The sequence below is a fragment of the Anabrus simplex genome, chromosome 10 (genome assembly GCF_040414725.1).
Source record: "Anabrus simplex isolate iqAnaSimp1 chromosome 10, ASM4041472v1, whole genome shotgun sequence".
Lineage (NCBI taxonomy): Eukaryota > Metazoa > Arthropoda > Insecta > Orthoptera > Tettigoniidae > Anabrus > Anabrus simplex.
Window position 1 is genome coordinate 44,668,068 of NC_090274.1, and position 15,542 is coordinate 44,683,609.

The 15,542-nt window shown below is 39.0% G+C and overlaps 1 protein-coding gene across 1 annotated transcript in view; it reads right to left on the reverse strand.

Annotated features, from left to right (window-relative positions):
* The window catches only part of thoc5 (THO complex 5), a 75,027-nt gene that overhangs the window by 53,703 nt on the left and 5,782 nt on the right, over positions 1-15,542 (reverse strand). The window contains exons 3-4 of the mRNA XM_068229527.1: positions 14,305-14,380; positions 9,095-9,280 (exon numbers count right to left, since the gene is read on the reverse strand). Coding sequence (XP_068085628.1) covers positions 9,095-9,280; positions 14,305-14,380 — 262 coding nt within the window. The remainder of the gene's footprint in view (positions 1-9,094; positions 9,281-14,304; positions 14,381-15,542) is intronic.

Consider the following 15,542-nt stretch of genomic DNA (forward strand, 5'->3'; position numbering starts at 1 on the left):
ACATACAATATTGCTTAAGGTTTTACAGTGGAGAAGAACAGACTAGAGGTCGTTCAATCATAATGAATTTCACAACGCTCACAGATAGGAAAAGGAATTAGCAATCAAAGTATTGCTGCCAACTCACAAGCGTTGAGCAGTAATGCTTGAAAGGATTAATTTTTCCTGCTTTCCTTTCCCGTAGATTTTTTTTTCTTCCGATATTGTTGCTTTTTCGTAATAATTCCCCCTTTGAGTGTAATGCCATAATCATAAGGTGAAATCAGTAATAATCACGTATAATCCGTAATAGCTGGCGCCTCTATTATGTATTATCCCTGCCATTGTTTCCCAGACACTGGTGAGTGTGAAGTGGATTTGGCCCTGTTTTATGGCCTGATGTCCTTCCTCACACCAACCCTATGAGGAAGGAAGTATTCACTATTGTGTGTTTCTATGACGGTCGGTAGTGTGATGTGTTGTGTGTGTATGAAGGGAAGAGTGCTGGGACAAAGACAAACATCCATTCTCCGAGTCAGAGGAATTAACCAGAGCCCTCTGAACAGAAAGCCTCTGTGCTGACCATTCAGTCAAGGAACCGGATGCCTTATATGGCACGTTAGTTGTCACCATGCACCTTCCAGCCATGGACCAAGCCTGTCTGGAACATAGCCCTCTCCATCTTCCCTTGTCTTCCCACCACCTCTTAGTCATCACCTTGATCCAGCTCTTTCCTCTCTTCTGAGCTCTCTCCTCTATGCCTTTCAACCACCTAACCCTTGATCTTCCTCTTTCCTTGTACAGGGACATTTTTAAAATCTATTCAGGGGATTGTCACTCGCCCGGTTGCTCGTGCTGCGAGCCTTTCTCTTACCAAGCACTTTGCCATGATACATTTCTAGCACTTCTCGGCACCACAAGTTCTCCTCTTTTGCAGTCTGCTGAGAGCTTTATCAGTGTAACATTCCGTTTAGTCAAGTGTTCATGTGTTTAGTGCCATTTTCATTATGTTAGCGTGTATATGTACATAATACCTTCAAAGAGTACAGGAAATCTTTTCCAAAAACACTATGACTCAGTTCCAGGCAAGCGCTGGCCGCATTCCGGCAAAGTGCTTGGCAGGAAGTGGGCTCACAGCACAGGCGACCGAGCGAGCAGCAATCTCCTGAATAGCAGGAAGTGGGCTCACAGCACAGGCGACCGAGCGAGCAGCAATCTCCTGAATAGAAAATAATTAAATTAAATTCTTCGGCATTCTCTTCGTGTATCCATTCCATCGGAGTCTTGCTGTCTTGACCTTGTTCAACAAGGGTTCCACTAGTACTTCCTTCCTGGAATTTTCATTTCTTATTCCATACAACCTCATTACTCAGAAATTTAATTTTCCCTGATATAGATTTTAATTCTCATATGGAACATGAAATAGCCGGCCGAGTGGTGTAGGGATAGCGTGCCTGCCTCTTACCCGGAGGCCCCGGATTTGCTTCCCGGCCAGGTCAGGGATTTTTACCTGGACCTGAGGGCTGGTTCGAGGTCCACTCAGCCATTAAATTTTTCTCTATTGAGATTCTTCCACCGTTTTGATACTTTATTTTGCCTTTTGGCAAATTTTTATTTATATGTCAACAGTACATGTTTCGTTCTTTTTTTAGGAACATCCTCAGCTGTTATAATGGCTTAGGTGAATGGTTAAGATTTTAAACACATAGATTTACAAACACATTGATTCACTTAACATAAATACGAATTAAGATTGATGATATTAAAAACAATGTGGGGTTAGTGTGTTACTGGTATGAGAGCAGATGATAACATGGTTGATTGACTTAAAACTATGTCTATTCATGAGAATAGTTGTTCAAAAAAATTTTCACTTTGTTACATAAAAAGTCTGTATGCAATTAAAATTTTTTAAAAAAATGTTTAACTTCATAACATTGTTCGAATTGCTGAAAGTTTTTCTTCTGTTCCTTCCAGGTAAGTTGTTGTATGTTGTGTGCTTGCTTATAGTGCTTTTGATTGAGTCAAATGTGGAAACTTTGGAGCTGATTGCTGATCTATTAATGTGAAGGGAGCCTCGTTTCAAATTTCTTGCTATAGCTGAATTCCGATTCCACTGTGACCCTGGAGGGACGTTTGATGCTGCTTTGCCAAAAGGCAAAATAAAGTATCAAAACGGTGGAAGAATCTCAAAAGAGAAAAATTTAATGATTAGATTTTGATACGGAAAATGAAGCTGATTACTTGCAGTCCACTCAGCCTACGTGATTAGAATTGAGAAGCTATCTAACGGTAAGATAGCGGCCCCGGCCTAGAAAGCCAAGAATAACGGCCGAGGGGATTCGTCATGCTGACCACATGACACCACATAATGTGCAGGCCTTTGAGCTAAGCAGTGGTTCGCTCGGTAGGCAGGGTTCCTTCAAGGGCTGTAGTGCCATGGAGTTTGGTTTGAACTTGAAATATTTGTCCTGAATGAGTAAATTCATAATTCCAATGTAATTGGCCCATAAAGTTTCCACCTAACTCATTCTTGGTTGGCCTCCACTACATGCACTAGCCATGCATCTTGGTAGGTGTGCTCTAGCACACTGGGGCAAAACGATGGCAACCAAGAAGAACTTGACTGGAAAATGTATAATTTCTCATAACGGGCCAATTACATTTGAATTATTAATTTTCTCGGTACTTTGCTCACATCTCTTCTCATAGTCCAGGTTTCTGCTACATACATCAGCACTAACATGCAGTAAGTTCAGTATATCACCTGTTTACTTCTCTAGGGAACATCCTTGCCCCAGATCAAGCTTCGAACACTCTTACCCTTTTCACTGTTGAGATCGAGTATACTTGAACTGCCTGAAATGGCCTGCCAGTGCTTCGATCGAGTATACTCGAGCCGGACTTTGCGCCGCCAGTGCTGCAGTCGAATATACTCGATCTGCCTTATAACTGTATTATATGCTTCTGCCATCTATTAGCCACACTTTAAACCAAGCAGTTTATATTATTTCTGCAAGTAGTTCTGTAGCAAAATGTTTTTCTTTTGTCACACAGTTGTAAACATCGTGTTTGAATGATGGCTGCTGCGTAAAAACGTAAGATGTGTCCTGAGGAAATCTTACACTTTTTGAGGAGATTGAGTCCGATGTGGATTATGATTGTGGTTGTAGTGAGATTGAAGATATTAGTGAAATGATAGGGAATGATAATAATGTTGATAGAGGTGATGATTTGCTGCCAGAGATAGGAAGAAATGACACTAACCTAGGCCTGACCACATGGTACGACGACAAGTTTACGTTGAAGGCATGCATTTCAATCGCCAAACCAAGGTATGTCAAATAATAATTTATTATTCTGAGGTAATTGTGAATGAAGAGATGTAGGCAAGGGTATCAGACGAAGCAAACAGATTTTACAGACAGACAGTTGATGCTTCAAATTCCGCTCAACTTTGATCAATCTTGTGTGTTTAATTTAATCTTTCTGCTGTTAATTGTGTGTGTGGTTTGGTAATGTGCATAAATATAGTAGGCATAGCCCATAATGCAAATGATTTCTAAGCATCTTCCTAATGGACGAAATTTTTGCCACCTCGTGTGGAATCGAACCCTGGATCCCAAACATGAACTGTCTCCACCAACATGGTAGGAACAAACTGGTGAGTTAAAATATAATCTCAAAATATTATTTTGTAGTTAGTGCTTGTATTTTATGTTCAAATTGGCGATATTTGATGAGGTTATTGGCTGAAATAATACAGCACTGGGGTTGCACCAGCCTGTCCGAGAACTCAGCAGCGAAAAGGTTAATTTCCTTTTGCTTGTCTCGCCCATTGGCTTATATCTCATTTCTTCCTGTTTCCTCAAATATGCTTCCTAGATACCTGAACATCATGGCTCTCATTTTCTCCTCCCCAATTCTTCTTGCTACCGTTTTCATGATCTCATCCTTTACCACAATGAATAGTAAAGCAGACAGCCTTGTTTCAAGAAACTTTTCTATGGCAGCCAATCAATTCTTGCTTTCACATAACTCATGCTTTCTTGGTACGTTTCCTTCAATCGATTTACTGTCTGTCTTATGACACCTTTGGTCTCCAGATCTTCCCATACATTCCTTCTACTATTATTATCATGTGCCTTCTCTAGCCCTCAAGCACACCCTTCCCATATTGATAACGGCGCCTTTGTACCTGCCTTATAGCAAATATAAGGTCCACTGTTGATCATCCAGGTTGGAAGTCATAGGGTGGCATGCACCGACCAAGAGTAAGTTCTACTTCCGTAGTAAAGTACTCTTGAAGTCAGCATTTGGCGACTTCCATACGAGAGGAAATTACTTCCGAAGTATTTTAGTCCTTTCAGATACTCCTGGACTAAATTACTACAAGAGTAAACTGCTGAAGAGCACCATCTTGTAGTATATTACTAAAGAAGTAAATAACGCACGAATAGAGGTTAGAATTTACTCTCACGTCGTGCATGGAGTAAGCTAAGTTTAAACTTGTTGACTAATGATACTATCATGGAGTATATGAGAGGAAAGAAGTTTCAAACGTGTTTGTGGATTACTTAGATTATATTGACGATCTCGACACAGAAAACGATGGAAAATGTAATAGTGCGTAGGCCTACAGTGTGTGAAAGGCGAGAGCCGTATAATGTGCACACGGAGGGTTTCAGGAACGTTTTTGGTCTTAGCAAGGAATCCTTTACTTTCCTTCTAAATCTACTTGGAGATCACTTACAGCTGAATTCTTGTCTTAATTTTGTTGTATCTCTCAAATTACAGTTGTGTTCCCTACGAGTGTTTCGTACCGGAACATTTCAGTACAGTTGCCGGTGATCTAATTAACGTTTACAGCACAACTGCTGGCCGTATCTTTCATCGCGTGGTTAAAGTACTAGTTGAGGCTAAGAGGGAGGTACGCCTGCAAATGATGATGATCGTTCGGAAAATAAAAAGATATTCTTCACATTGGCAGGTTTCCAAACATCGTGGGTGCAATTGACTGACTGCGCGCATATTCCCATTTATTGCCCTCTCGGTGACAACGGTGAACTTTTCAGAAATCGGAGGGGGGATATACAATTTTTTCAATTTGCTGAACGTCGCACCGGCACAGATAGGTCTTATGGCAACGATAGGGCAGGAAAGGCCTTAAGGTAGGGCCTACAAACCCAGCATTTGCCTGGTGTGAAAATGAGAAAATTTCGCTATGTATGTAGGCCATCTGTATGAAGAAACCGCCATCAGTTTTAATTTTTCCCGCGTGTCCATGACTTTCTGCTTTGCTTCCGCCTTCGCTTTTAAGTCCTTCCACAGAATCTTAACTTGCTCTTCACTGCGTTTTCTGTCACTCGAAGCACTGAATTCTTCTGTCACGACTTTCCATGAATTTCTTTTCTTATCCAGCATCTTTATGTTGTGTTTCTTACACCCTATATCCTTTGCATAGATCGTCATTATCTGCATTAACAAGCAAATATCTTTTTCGCTTACGTTTTTTCCCCGTTTCCTATCGCACATAACCTTATCCATTTAGATTTTTTAAAAGAAGATACACAAACACAACACTACTCCGCAAGTAACGAACGCTACTTCTATAGTAGTAACTAAAAAGAGTAAATTGTACTTCAACTCTCCGACGTTACTTCCGGAGTAAGTAACTCCCGTAGTAATTTACTTCTGTAGTATGGACTTCTTTAGTAAACGTTACTTCCGTAGTAATATACTCCAAGATGGTGCACGCCACCCATGCTGTTCTTCTCTCAGCTCTCCTTCCACTCTGTCCCTGATTCTTTTTTCTAGGATTTTTTCAAAAACTTTTGCACAGTAAGACATCAGTGTGACCCCCCTGTCCGCACCCCTTTCTATGTCTCTTTTTGAAGATAGGTATGACTAAGTTATTCCCATCCTCCAATCTTCAAGGCCCCTACTACCCTTCCACACTACTTTGCTTATCTGATATATCTACTGTTTTCCCACCTCTCCTGCTGCTCTCACTATATCTGTGCTGATCTCCTTCAGTCCTGGTGCTATCCCTCCTTTCATTCTGTTCAATGATTCTTCCCCTTCCAACCGTAACAAGTCCTTTTTCCATATCTGTGGCACTACATACCGTATTTATGCGAAATATACCTGCATATTTTTTTACAATTTGAGACACGAAATTGGGTTGCGGGTTTTATTTGAATCAATGTTGGCATTTTTTTTCAAAATCAGCCTTCCTAAAGTTAGGGTGTGGGTATTATTCGGTGGCGAGGATTATTCACGTAAATATGGTATATGTACAATACTAGCTTCTTCCTCATGGTGTTCATTTAGGTTTAATAAATCTTAAAGTACTCTCTCCACAATGCTGTAAGTTTCTCCTTTTCATGCACCTCATTTCAAGTATGGCATCATCCCTGACACCTTTCTTCTTTTTTTCTGATTTCATACAACATTTTCTTCCACTGCTGTCTTCTTCCATTATCACCGTCCACTTTTCCATTCAATATTTCTGTTCCTCTACAGCTAACCTCTTTCCTTCCTTTTTTTTTCCTGGCTCTGTAGTAAGGGTATACTGTATAATCGCCCAACTGTCAAGGACTATAGATTGTTAGAATGATATATTATGATCACCCTGTGTTAAAGGTTTTTTTTTAAATACTAAATTTCAGATTTTTAAATTAGTCTTAACATGTCAATACAACTATAAATGTGATGAACACCACTTTGATTTGAACCACCTCATATTAAGACACACTGCATGTAATCTATATAAATAACACAATAACATTTTTCGCGGCAATTGAATACGTTTTTGTGTGTTTCTTCAAACCTTTTAAAACTGAACGTTGAAAAAAGAATACAGTAAAACCTCGTTAATTCGAAGTCGTTGGGACTCAAAAATTGGACTTCAAATTAACCGCCAATTCGCAATTCAAAGTACCAACCCTTGCCGCGTTACAAAATATTCTAAGACCCGTTACTGCATGCAGTTAACCTTGATTCACAGTTTATACCTTTCAAATGCCATGAAAAAAGAACTATTTCCAAAATGTATCCAAGAAGGTGCATTTACAGTATTCAAATAATGCACTCGGATATCTCACTGGTAAACATAACCTCACGCAACGAAAGAAAGAAAGAAAAAAAAGCGCGATTCAAAGACGAGGAGAAATGTATCCTGGCTTCCATGTGCAAGTGCTTTATTAATTGGATTTCTATACTGTATGCATTTTAGATGCCCTGTATTTACACAAAAAGTACCTGATGCCCTTAAAATAGAACTTTCCTATGACTCTATACTTGTACGATTTCCCGCCATGTCACTTCTCTCGTACTTCAGAAATGTAAACACTTCCCGCGTCACAAAGTATTATAAAACCCACGAATACATGCAATCACCTCGATTCACAGTTTAAACCTTTCAAATGCCATGGAATAAACTATTTCCGAAATGTATCCAACAAGGTGCATTTACAATGTTCAAATAATGCACTTGGATAAATCAGTGACAAACATAACCTCACGCAACGAAAGAAAACAAAATCGCACAATTCAAAGACGAGGATAAATTATGCCGGTTCCCCTGTGCAAATGCATTATTTTTTGGATTTCTGTACTGTTTGCATTTTTAGATGCTTTGCACTGGCATGGAAAGCGCCCGAAGCCCATAAAACATTGTAGCTTATCGAACTTTCCTATGACGAGGGGATAAAGCATTGCAACACACTACTATGACCCCCATCCCTCACCCGTGTACGATATCCCAGCTGGCAATTTATCCTTTAAAACCATTAGACCGTTTGGGCTCGCATGAAAATAAAGCAATGCAGTTTCACCGGCAATGACAATATTGTTCGGTGCCTACGAATTTATTGTATGAGCCACGTTTTTTCGTCAACTGTCGGCATCGCCAGTGTTCGCGGATTCTGTTTTCCCGCACACTGCCTGCTGTGTGATATTACGGCGTTCCTTAAAAGGTTGAATACAAAAGAACTCCGATTTCATTCAACTTAGCAATCATGAAGCGCACTGTAGACCCACCGAAGTAAGTGTAAGTGCGGAAAGCTACTCCTCCGCGTTCCGGAACGCGCGTTCTATTACGACGCCGAGCGGATAAATTTCGAGTTGAAATTACTCTGGCTATTGTTTTAAAATGTAAAGGCAGTTTTGAATTAAAAGTCTGAATTTCGGTAATGGGGCCGACATTGTACTTCAAATTATGAATTATCCGTATTTCGAATTAAACAATTGAAATAACATGCAAAACTGTATCTCGCGTTTCCGGGAACGAGACCTTCTTCGAATTAGGCGGGATTTTGAATTAACCGATTTCGAATTATCGAGGTTCTACTGTATGTTCCATGTCTGTTGTAAATATGTTTGTTCCAACATCACGCAAGAACCACTGAAAATATTTTCCAGAAAGTTGGTAACCTAGTTAGACTAAAGTAGGTCTTGATTAAAGTTTAGGGTACCTTTTGTTTCAAAATTCTAATTTAAACACTATCTTATAAAGAAGCATGAAATACAAACTCTCCTTAAAATTGGCTTTAGGAAGAAATCTTGAAGGAGAAAAATGCTTTAGCAATTAATTTGCAGCAACATTTTTCACATGAAAAATTTAGATAGGATGAAATTTACTGAAATCTTCCTCTCCCCTCCCCAAATATCCAGCAGTGATAATGTATTTACCGACCAATATGATCATTGCTTGCTGCAATCTCTGTACTAAACACATTCACGTTACAACATACCAAGTTACTGCCGATTCTTTTAAATTAACTTATCTCTGTTTGTTGCAGGAGTTCTAACTCCGTTCTCTATTCCAAAGATAGCGGAAGACATACAAGACTGCAATGTAGAGAAGGCGCTCAAAAAATCCTGCTAGTCTATTCCGCTCCCCGACTGTCTGTCAGTAGTCAACCCAGCTGCAGTACCCTTTTCAGTTTAAACAACTGCAGTTTCCAGTACGTGTCTACTTTGCAACAAATCTCAAGGGCAGACGCTTCAGACTGCAGGAACGTTACGTAGTTGTACCTGTATCCCTTCGAACCCATCAATGACAGGTATCTAGAGCTAATGTTGTTAGAACAGAGCAAGAATTAGGACAAACCTCTAGAATAGACTTTAAGCGAGGAGTCAAGTTCTCCAGCCGTTCTCGTTTAGTTTGGATGTCTTTGGCAACGTTCTCCTTCTCGGCCTGCAGCTTGTGGCACAAAGCAGCAAGTTCCTTACGTTGTTCCAGCTCCCATAACAAACGTGCAAGCTTCAACTGGTGAGCATTCTTGCGAGTGATTTCCTATAAAAGAAACAATATATAGTTCTCATTTTAGGAAGATTGCAATCTGAATGTGTGACATCTTATAAGAAAAATTTATAACAGAAATCCCCAAGATCACTTTAAAAATAACCTGACAAGAATTATATGAACCTAGATATGAGGTTGATTAGCCTTGGGATGTACAGAAACAGAAGAACACCCAATAGGATAAACACAATGACAGGTCAGTGTGCAGAGAGGGAGTAACAAAAGAGAAACACAAAAGGATAATGAGAATCTCCACATCTACATACACTGTAGTCTTCAAACAGATTGATTCTCTTCTCATCCATTCCAGTTTTTCTAAGCTTGTTTCTGCTTCTTATTTTCAAAAATGGTATAGGCATTCACATTCAGTAGGAGACTAATTCTTTAGAGATCTTCAGTCTTGATATGGGGAGAAGAGCAAAAGGCAATGAAAGAATAAATTGTCGTCGTCACATGTCTTCATAAGTGGCCATGACAGAACATATCATCATCACACTGTAAATGTCTTGCAGCAATGGTTGACGACTTGTTTCATCATAGGAGTAGATATTGCGTTTCATTTTGCGAGTACGTTAGTTTCGAACTATGCGTACAGCAGCACTCTCCTAAAAGCATGCAACTAAGCAAAATTCTTTTGTTCCGGGGCCAGTCAACGGCCAGGCCTTTACCGAATGTAGGATGCTAAATGGTTTATTTTGTCACCTATTCAATACATATAAATTTTTACATTTAGGAATTTATCAGTCGAATCACCTCCTCAAGGCAAAAAGGTGATTTGACTGATGATGCCCTCAATGAAGGGCGAAACATGTCTCAAGTGGAATTAATAATAAATTCCTAAATGTAAAAATTTATATGTATTGAATAGGTGACAAAATAAACCATTTAGCATCCCACATTCAGTATCTTCAATACGGATTAACAATGATTTTTATCACTTGCAGGCCTTTACCACCCGGCAGGCTAACAGCAGTAGGGTGAGAATAATGACAAGTGAAAACAGAGCTCAGAATCATCTGGAAGAGAAGTTTGTTTTGATTTATTACTCTGTGACAATTCAGAGTGACGTGTCATCTGTTAGTGAGATTAATGTTGAAATCAGGTGACAGCGAGTGCAATGGTGAAAGTGACTCAAGTGAATGTGACTGTAGCACTAGCGGTGATATCCAGCTCGGTGTATGAACAATGATAAGAACTGAACGGCCTCAGTTTACATTTATGGCCAACCTCAGCACAATTTGCACAATATGCCATTATGGGAGCAGCTACTCAAAAGTAATATACCGCTTGAAAGGTTAAACCCAAAGAATAGAAAAACAAACAAGTTATTTATAGGTGGCAGAAGATGAGGAATATGGGAAAAAGACATTAAAAGAGGATCCAAAGAGTTAACATTAACTAAAATCAGTAGTAGCCTAGACATTGACTGTGAGAAGCAAGAGTAGAATTCAAGCATAAAAATCCTCACGCTGAGTTCCCGGAGAAATTTGGGCAATGGCAAAAGAACTGACATCACAGGCAATATTCTGTGCACAGTCTCACTGTTTTAGGGTGGCCTCAGGTCTCGCCGTACCAGTTATTAACCTATTAACTGTTCTCCATACTGGCCATAGCAACAAAATTACTGATAGTGACGGTTAGGTTTTGGCTTGCTGGAAAGCGCTGTTAGTGAAAGGATAAAATAATAATAATAATAATAATAATAATAATAATAATAATAATAATAATAATAATAATAATAATAATAATAATAATAATAATAATAATGTTATTGGCTTTATGTCCCAATAACTACTTTTTTGTTTTCGGAGACGCAAGTTGCCGGAATTTTGTCCCACAAGAGGATTTTTTTCAACATGCTAGTAAATCTACCGTCATGAGGCTGATGTATTGAGCCCCTTCAAATACCACCGGACTGAGCCAGGATCGAACCTGTCAAGTTGGGGTCAGAAGGCCAGCGTCTCAACCGTCTGAGCCACTCAACCTGGCTGTCTGTTTGTGTGTTCATGTTTGTCCTTCACCTATCTCTGTTGGTCCCTCTTGCCATGGTGATCTGCCATTGTGTTCATCCTACTGTGTTTTCCTTTCCAATCTATATATATAAAATAACTTGTCCTGACTGACTGACTGACTGACTGACTGATTCATCATCGCCGAGCCAAAACTACTGGACATAAAGAGATGAAATTTTGGGGATATATTCATATTAAGACGTAGGTGCTCGCTAAGAGAGGATTTTTGGATATTCCTTGGCTAAGGGGGTGAAAACGGGGGTGAAATTTTAAAATGAGTTGCTCTATATCTCAAAACTTTAAAAGTTTACAGATGTAAAAATTGGTATTTAGAATCTTCTTTAAAAATAAGGAAACACGTATTTTTTTGTTTTCAGAAAATCCCAATAGGAGGGGTGAAAAAGGGTGAAAATGGGGCAAAATGGGTTGAATGCCTTTAATCAGGATACCGGTACCTATATCTCAGAAACTGAAGATATTACAGACCTGAAAATTGGTACTTTTGATCTCTTTTAAAAATAAAGAAACACGTAATTTTTTGTTTTTGGAAAATCCAGTTAATGGGAGGGTGAAAAGGGGGTGAATTTTTAAAGTGAAGGAATCTATATCTCCAAACTTTTAAAGTTTGCAGATGTAAAAATTGGTATTTAGAACCTTCATTAAAAATATAGGAACACGTATTTTTTTGTTTTCGGAAAATCGCAATAGGAGGAGTGAAAAGGGGCTAAAAAGTGGTTGAATGCCTTTAATGAGGCTACTTATATATCAGAAACTGAAGATATTACAGACCTGAAAATTGGGGTTTGGGATCTCCGTTAAAAATAAAGAAACACGTATTTTTTGTTTCTGGAAAATCCAATTTAGGGGGGGTGTGAAAAGGGAGTAATATTTTAAAATGAGTGTATCTATCTCAAAATTTTTAAAGGTTATATATGTGAAAATTGGTATATAGAATCTCCTTTAAAAATAAATAAACACACGTATTTTTTCGTTTTTGGAAAATCCAAATATTGGGGAGTAAAAAGGGGGGAGGGTAAATTTTTTAAAATGAGTGTGTATACATCTTAAAACTTTAAGATGTAAAAATTGGTAGTTAGAATCTCCTCTAAAAATAAAGGAAAACGTATTTTTTTGTTTCCTGTAAATCCCAATAGGAGGGGTGTAAAAGGGTGAAAAATGGGTTCAATGCCTTGAATGAGGATACATATATCTCAGAAACGAAAGATATTACAGAACTGAAAATTTGTATATGGGATCTCCTTTAAAAATAAAGAAACACGTATTTTTTTAGTTTTGGAAAATCCAATTAATGGCGGTTAAACAGGAGTGACAAATTGGGTGAATTTTTGAAAGACTATATCTACAGAATATCTTGGAAACGTAAAATGTTACAGACGTAAAAAGTGGGTGTTTGTATCTCCTGTAAATCTAAAGAAACATAGGTGATTTGTATTTGGAAACTCCACTTAAGGGGAACTCAAAAGGGGTGAAATTTTAAAATGAGAATTTTTACAGTTTGTCTCAAAAAACTTAACATGTTACAGAAGTGAAAAATGGTATTTTTATCTCTATTAAACATAAAGAAACGTGTATTTTTAGCTTTCGGAAATACCACTTGGGTGGAGGGGGGGGTAAAAGTGACTGAAAATGGTGTTGAATTCTTTTAATTAGGCTACTGATATCTCAAAAATGAAGATGTTACAGACGTGAAATTTGATATTTTCAATCTGCTTTAAAAATAAAGAAACACGTATTCTCGGAAAATCCAATGAGGGGGGGGGGGGTGAAAGAATTGAAAAATTAATTAAATTAATTGAATGAGAATACATACATCTAATAAAAACTAAGGTTGTTACAGACGTAAAAATTCGTATTTGGATCTCCTTTAAAAACAAAGAAAAACGCGTTTTGGGGGGAAACCATCTTGGAGGGCGGGAGTGTAAAGGAGTTGAATTCCTTTCATGAGAACACATAAATCAAAAACTGAAGAAGTTAGAGTCGTGATAATTGGTATTTAGAAGATCCTTTACTATTAAAGAAACAAGTATTTTTTGCGGGAAAATTCACTTAGGGGGGAGGGGAGTAGTGTGAAATGAAGTGAAAAAAGTAAATTATTTTTATGGGGATACTTATATCTCAAAACTGAAGGTAATAGACGTGAACATTGGTGTTTGAAATCTTCTTTAAACATAAGAAACAAGCCTTCTTTTAATTATTTTTTTTTTGGGGGGGGTGCCGGTAAATAAACTTAACGGCGGTGGGGTGTGGAAGGAGGTGAGACCAATTGAATTTACTGTTCTTAATGTACTTATCAGGATCCTCGGCAGCGCCCCGGCCTCTCACAGCTGGGTTCCGTGGTTCAAATCCCGTTCACTCCATGTGACATTCGTGCTGGACAAAACGGAGGCGGGACAGGTTTTTCTCCGGATACTCCGGTTTTCCTGTCATCATCCATTCCAGCAACACATAATAATAATAATAATAATAATAATAATAATAATAATAATAATAATAATAATAATGTTCCGGACCGTTGTCAAATGTGCGGACCGCGCTGGAAACGGCTCCTGGACGGGTAATGACTAAGAATGCAGTCCGGCCGCGGGTTCAGTGCCTTCTAGGCACCCAATATGACACCACGCCGGATCTCCTGAAGGATTTTATCCATATTAAAAATGATTATAGGAAAAGATGGCAAAGATTTACGGACCCAACTGACCGGGAGGAATACCTGAGCCTAGCCCGGGAAGAACGAAATCGATTGCTGGAAAAGAAGATTGAAAAATGGGAGGAAACATGCCGTAATCTAATAGAAAACGAGTCAGATCGGGAATTTTGGTGGGTTCTCGCGGAAAACGAGTCAGACCGCGAATTTCGGCGGATTATATATCTAAAACAATAAGCATTCAATTATAAATTTCAGTATAATACCGTAGCGAAGCACGGGTATCTTGCTAGTACTTATATATTTAAGAAGTAAGGAGTTATCTTCAATCTTCATACCTCTCTAGAAACATGTGGTGGTGCATTTTTGAAGAACTCTTCCTCTGGCACCAATTCAATTTCTTCATCCTTGGATCTGGAATTAGGAAAGCAAAACATGTTACTACAAGAAATTCTTGATGTAATTAATAGCACACCTTAGTCAAATATGGTAACAAAAGACTACAGCTTTACACTTTATGAAACCCCTACAAAGAATAATACCACACAGATAAATGGAATTTCATCTGTTCTGTAGCTCAGCTGGTATGCCATCTGCATGACAAGAGCAGTTGATGTTACCATGTCAAACAATGATAGCAGCTTAAATCCACGCGATTGTGCAGAAAGAGATGAAAGGGGGCTTCTACCCCTGGGGCTAACATGCAAGATGGCGGCCGCACGCAACCACTTCTGATACCCTGAGAATGTAGAATGACGTCACCCATTTCGCTTGCCTTCTCCCAGGATTCCTGCTACGTGTGCAGGCTTGTACAGGCCTGGATTTGACTGCACGCATAATCTTGCCAGAGCGTTAACCTTACAGACCCAAGTTTGATACCCAAGAGCGGAGGCTTTACCTAACAGACTCGAAGTTTGACACCCGGCCTAGCCACATAAGAGTGCAATGAAACGATGCAAGGATTCTTAATGAGCATCCAATGGTCTACCCATTATACCGGTAATTTTTATTACTTCATTTTCGTTTACTTCAACTCTTTAGGAACAACACTGATAACAACAATGATAATAATAAGGGGAGCACTAAAAATTAAAACACAGTGTGTCATTGACCTAGCCAGGGTGAGGGGTGTGACGTGGCGGAAGGTCAAAGAACTGGCAGCCAGTTGAACTCACGCCAATGACAGAGCAACGTTTCATCAAATAGCTCGCATTTTACGCTGGAGTGGAGACAAAGCAGGACTTCATTAAGATAAGATCCAGATTTCAAGTTCCTAAGTATTTAAACAGAAATAAACATAAATTTTTATACATCTCTAAATATTTGAGTGTCATTTGATAGAATGTAATGAAATAAAATGAAATGGCGCATGGCTTTTATTGCCGGGAGTGTCCGAGGACATGTTCGGCTCGCCAGGTGCAGGTCTTTCAATTTGACGCCCGTAGGCGACCTGTGTGTCATGATGAGCATGAAATGATGATGAAGACAACACATACACCCAGCCCACGTGCCAGCGAAATTAACCAATGATGGTTAAAATTCCTGACTCTGCCAGGAATCAAACCCGGGACCCCTG